Source organism: Poecilia reticulata, linkage group LG10 (assembly GCF_000633615.1).
Source record: "Poecilia reticulata strain Guanapo linkage group LG10, Guppy_female_1.0+MT, whole genome shotgun sequence".
Classification (NCBI taxonomy): Eukaryota; Metazoa; Chordata; class Actinopteri; order Cyprinodontiformes; family Poeciliidae; genus Poecilia; species Poecilia reticulata.
Genome location: NC_024340.1, coordinates 28,561,242 through 28,566,077, shown reverse-complemented (window position 1 = coordinate 28,566,077; position 4,836 = coordinate 28,561,242). Strand labels below are relative to the sequence as shown.

Sequence of the window (4,836 nt, the reverse complement as noted above, 5' to 3'; positions counted from 1 at the left end):
ATATATTAAAAAAAAGGGCAGCTTGGAAATGTTTTTTCTATAGCTATGAATTTTGTCATGACGCAATTACTTTTTACTCTGCTCTATTTTTGTTTTTTAAGCTGCTCTTTAGCTCCTTCTTCCCTCAGTTAGAGGTTTCCAGTACTAAAATTGCGACTACAATTGATCTTCATTTTTCAAACGGTATCATCCATCATCCATTGCAAAGGATCTCTGCGCCTCAACAGACACACAGCAGCATCGCGCGTGAGTTTGGCAGTCGTTCGTGTTCCAGAATTTTCAGACACCATTACACGTCTACTTATCTTTCGAATCCAAAATAGGTAAAAGTTTATATTTGACCTTGGTTTTGAGTTTAGAATTTGATAAACGGTGTTGTTAGACTGCAGTATCAATTCTTGAACATTTAAATTGGTAGCATGTAGCCTTGACTACAATTTGCCGTTTGATTTCGAGCTACGACGTCGAAAGCTGGTACCCAGGTCGCAGATTGAGGTCACGGTAAATCGTAGAGCTAAATACTAACCAAAACTGAAAACGAGAGGATGTTTAAATTTACTCGTATCATGCTAATTGTTGAAATTGGCTTAAGTGGCTTGATGGGTAATTGCTAAGTTTTACGCTAGCAAGTCCGAACGTTAGCTAAGATAGCGTAGCTGTAAGATAGGAAAAATGATTAAAAAAATTAGTTCGCGGGGGGAAATAACTGTTTTTGTTGTCTGTTAATAAAAATGCTAGTCTTTATTATATGCTGATAGTATGTTATATAACTTTACGTGTAAAAATGTACATGTCGGTATTAATGCACACTCACATTTTCCTGGAGATGACTATGGAATATCTGGGTGGGGGAGGGGTATCTGACTCATCCAGTCCACTTTTTCCCCGTTGAAAAGAGGGAAGAAAACAGCCTGTAAAAATATTTAATTCATGCCACATGTGTTGCTGAAAACTACAAAGTTTTGCAGAATATTCGGATTTCAGTCAACTGTTGTCAGTTTAACTTCCCACCACCATTAAATCTATTTACCAAAAGGCGAAACAATTAGTTGATCTAAAGAAAGTGAATGCTAACCTAGTTATGTTTTTAGTTAAAAGAAAGTTGAATGAAGTAGTGAAGAATGTCACTTCCCAAACAATTGATTATTCTCAGAAAAATGGCAAATATTATTTGACTAATACTGTATAGCAAATGAGTAATAGAGCTGGTGTTTGGACATACCGTACTCCCTTTGGTAATGTTGTGTCATTTCAGTATTTTATATTGGCTTGCTTGTGTTATATCTCCATAATCTACCTTGTGAATATTTTGTAGATAACCTCAGGACTAAAACATTATTGTTTGGTTTATTCCCTACAAACTACATTTATTATTCATTGTATTCATTTTTTACTTTTTATATAGTGCTTTGATAATTTTAAAGAAATAAATCCATTCTGTTTCCCGTGTGAAAATTTGTTTGTATTTTTTTATATGTACCCAAACTATGTAAATCACCCTAAAATATATCTGGACTTTTGTTCTTCTCCACTCAGAACCTGTTTGGCTTGCAGGATGTTTTCAGCAGGTGGATCATTTCGAGGTTCTAGAGGAGCCAGTTTTGCTCAAATGTTAATGAAGAGTCTGCCACCAACATCCGAATCAAGAGAGTCAAATAAGGAACAATGCTCCTTCAATGTTGATCAGGAACATGACTCCGTCAGACAAGGAACTAAGTCGTCTAAACCGGGTAACGTCTGGAATGGGATCTTTCAGATTGTTGACATTTTACTAGTGATATTCTTTTTAAGCTCATGATATTTCTTCCTCATCAATGTTTTTGACTTTGTTGCTGGGCAATCTAACGTGTGTGTGCTTTAATGATTAACTTCTCTGCTCCATTGATTCAACTAAGGTCATTTTGAGAAGCCAAAATCCTCTCCCAAAGTTCTGGTTGAAAAATACAAGAAGGGTGAAACAAATGCTGTGTCTTTACTTCATCAGCTGGCCCAAGTTTTACAGTTTCATCTAGAAATCAAGGAAACGGTTACCACAGGTGAGGCGCCATAAAAGTATTAATCACACTGTTGTTATGGCAGGTGTGGATTGTTGAGTGGAAGGTTCTTTCTTACTATCTGTTGTATAAAGTAAGTTAAGGTGGGCCATCATGTAACATTTTACCATTTTGAAAAGTATAAACAACAAAACATGTAGCTCAATGAGCCACCAAACTCAAGTAGCTGTTTAACACTTGTTCATATGACTGCAGTCTGATTTCCTGTATTTCTTTTATTTATTTATTTTTTTCTTTTTTTCATAGGGAACTTACCAGGGTTTTATTTTGCTTTTGCTGTTGAGATCGATGGTGTTCAGCACAAGACTGGCATGGGAGTGACTAAAAAGGAAGCTCGTCTAAATGCAGCAAAGGCTGCTTTGGAGGACTTTTTGCCTAGCTTAGGCTGTCTTAAATCTGATCTCCCTCAAACATCAGGTTAGTATTTTAAAAACGTATTTTTTTGGATGCTTGATGGTGTCACTGGATATGACATAAATATAACACAACTGAACATTTAAAGTAAAAGCATCGAGTGTGCTTATTTAATATTTTGTTGCTATGTGCTGAAACAGATAATCTGTAAGAAAAATGAAAACATTTGCTAGAACACAAGGGCTCAACACAAACATTTTTTAACTGAATGTGAAATATGTAAGATTTGTTTCATACATGATGTGCAAATACTTTGTAAAAATACTTGATGTTCTGCTGAACCACAACACTTTGTTGTACTTTTGAAAATTTAATAAGATTTGTTAAATGTGGAACTGTTTGCCTATTTGAATTATTTTTCACTCCATAATCAAGCACTTCTTTTTGTTAAAAATATTGTTAGAATTTAAAATAATGTAGTTTCAGAAAATTACAAATTGATACAGGAGAATTTGGGAACATTTCAATGGATTTCACACAGACTTAAATGCAGTAAAATAAAAAGGAAAGGACCAAGTTTGACTAGTTGGAGGTAGAAGATACAAGTAAAATGCTCATCAGCGGCAATTTACTATGGTGCATGTAGTATGAAGCACTTTATTTACGAAGTTATCTCTTAGTTTTGACCTTTTTTATGACTTTTTGTCTCCAGATGTTCCTCCACCCTTGCCAGTGAAGGAAGAGGCAGCCATCTCTGACAGAATTCCTTCTAGAGCCTTTTACGGTAACTCAAGATTTCTGTTTGATGATGTTGGTGTGTTGACCAATTTCCACACTTCTTCCTCAGTATTGTCACTAATGAACCTGTTGGTATTTCTGCAACCATGTCTTAAAGGATAATGCTTTGTAATGCTTGTTCTCTAAAAGAAGAAAATTCCAGAAGCATATTGCTATCACGGAGGAAAACATTTTTTGAGTGCTATCACATTGCAACGTGATACTTATCTTGTTTAAGCATGACTATGTTGTATAAACATAGTTACCTTGTTTAAACTTGATAATTTCATGTCCAGAAGGTGGCGAGTACAATGACTAACATGAGTTGGTCAAGCTTTCCTTCATGCGTGGTCTAAAACATGGAGAGATACTGATGCTGCTTTGCATTGTGGTTGAAATCATTCATAGTGTGCACACTCTGAGCAGGATCCTAAACAGAATGGGACTGCACAGAAGGAAAAGTCAGTTGAATCCTCTAAATGTTGCAGCGTTCCTATCTGACCATCTGGAACAAAGCTGAAGTTGGCTTCCGATTGCAGCTTTTGATTCAGGAAATGGCTAAAGGGAGATTATTAGGGAATGAAAGCTTCTTCAAACTCAACGGAGGCTCAGATGTATTTGCCGAACATTTTCTGTTCAGATTTTTATTGAACAATACAATAGCTGAATGACGGCAACAGCTGTTTGTAACCCACCAAACTGAAATCAACAGAAAGCAAAATAGTGACAAAAGTAGATCTTGTTAAGCATTTTTCAAAATAAAAGGCTTCCTCTCTCCAAAATAAAAATTAATGAATTCCAGTCAGTTAAGATTGCAGCCACATCTAGAGGATCGGACTGACGTTTCCTTCTGTGCAGTTCCTTTCTGTTTAGGATCCTGCTCAGAGTTTGCATACTATTATCACATAATGCGCTTCTATAGAAAGCACCCACTATTTATTATCAGAAAAGTTACATGTCTGATTTAAATCAACAAGCAAGATTAATGTTCAAACAAAGTAAAGCAAAAGGTTCAATAAAACTCTACTTTAAGTATCCTTTTGCACACTTGGTTTTTATTGAAAAAATGAATACAGTTGAGTTGATATTGATATTTCTTTCTTTTTTTCATTTGGTTGTTCAGAAAGGAAGAGTTCGGTTAACCTCCAGATTCCACATGCTGTGAAGGATCAGCTCTCTAAACTGCTGAACAACCATCCAGAGTTCTCTAGCTGTGGGGAAACAACAGCTGCATTCATTGTCAAAACTTGTAAGTAGACATTTGGGAGAAAAAGTGTCCCACAGCATTACAGCTCTTCCACCAGGCTCAACAGTTTCAATGATATGCTTTTCAACCTATTCATCCATTTTACACCAAACTAACCTGGAATATTTCTTGTTAAAAAAAAAAAAAGTCTTGGCCTCATTTGACACGAGTCACATTTTCAGTTAAAGTCCTGATGGGGTTTAAAAAAAATGTTTTTCTTAAGGTTTAAGCTTTACTTTTTTATTAGAGGTCTTAATAAAGACCTCTAAGGTAAGCTAGAGAAGTGAAGTAACTGCATGAATCATATTGTTTGTCAAAAATGTACACTAAAGATATGTAAATTGGACATAACTCGTAAGACCAATACATATATTGTATTGTTCAGCATATATATATATATATATA

At 35.3% G+C, this 4,836-nt stretch overlaps 1 protein-coding gene across 3 annotated transcripts in view; it reads left to right on the top strand.

Annotated features, from left to right (window-relative positions):
• The first annotated feature begins 156 nt into the window (after positions 1-156).
• Positions 157-4,836, top strand: part of adad1 (adenosine deaminase domain containing 1 (testis-specific)) — a 13,320-nt gene continuing 8,640 nt past the window's right edge. Inside the window, exons 1-6 of one of the 3 annotated variants that reach the window (XM_008421136.1) lie at positions 157-246; positions 1,537-1,730; positions 1,896-2,036; positions 2,301-2,471; positions 3,121-3,192; positions 4,309-4,434. In XM_008421136.1, the coding sequence (XP_008419358.1) occupies positions 1,556-1,730; positions 1,896-2,036; positions 2,301-2,471; positions 3,121-3,192; positions 4,309-4,434 (685 nt within the window). In that variant the 5' untranslated portion in view covers positions 157-246; positions 1,537-1,555. Of the gene's footprint in view, positions 324-393; positions 502-1,536; positions 1,731-1,895; positions 2,037-2,300; positions 2,472-3,120; positions 3,193-4,308; positions 4,435-4,836 lie in introns of those variants that run through there. The other 2 variants (XM_008421134.1, XM_008421135.1) reach the window with 2 other exon arrangements.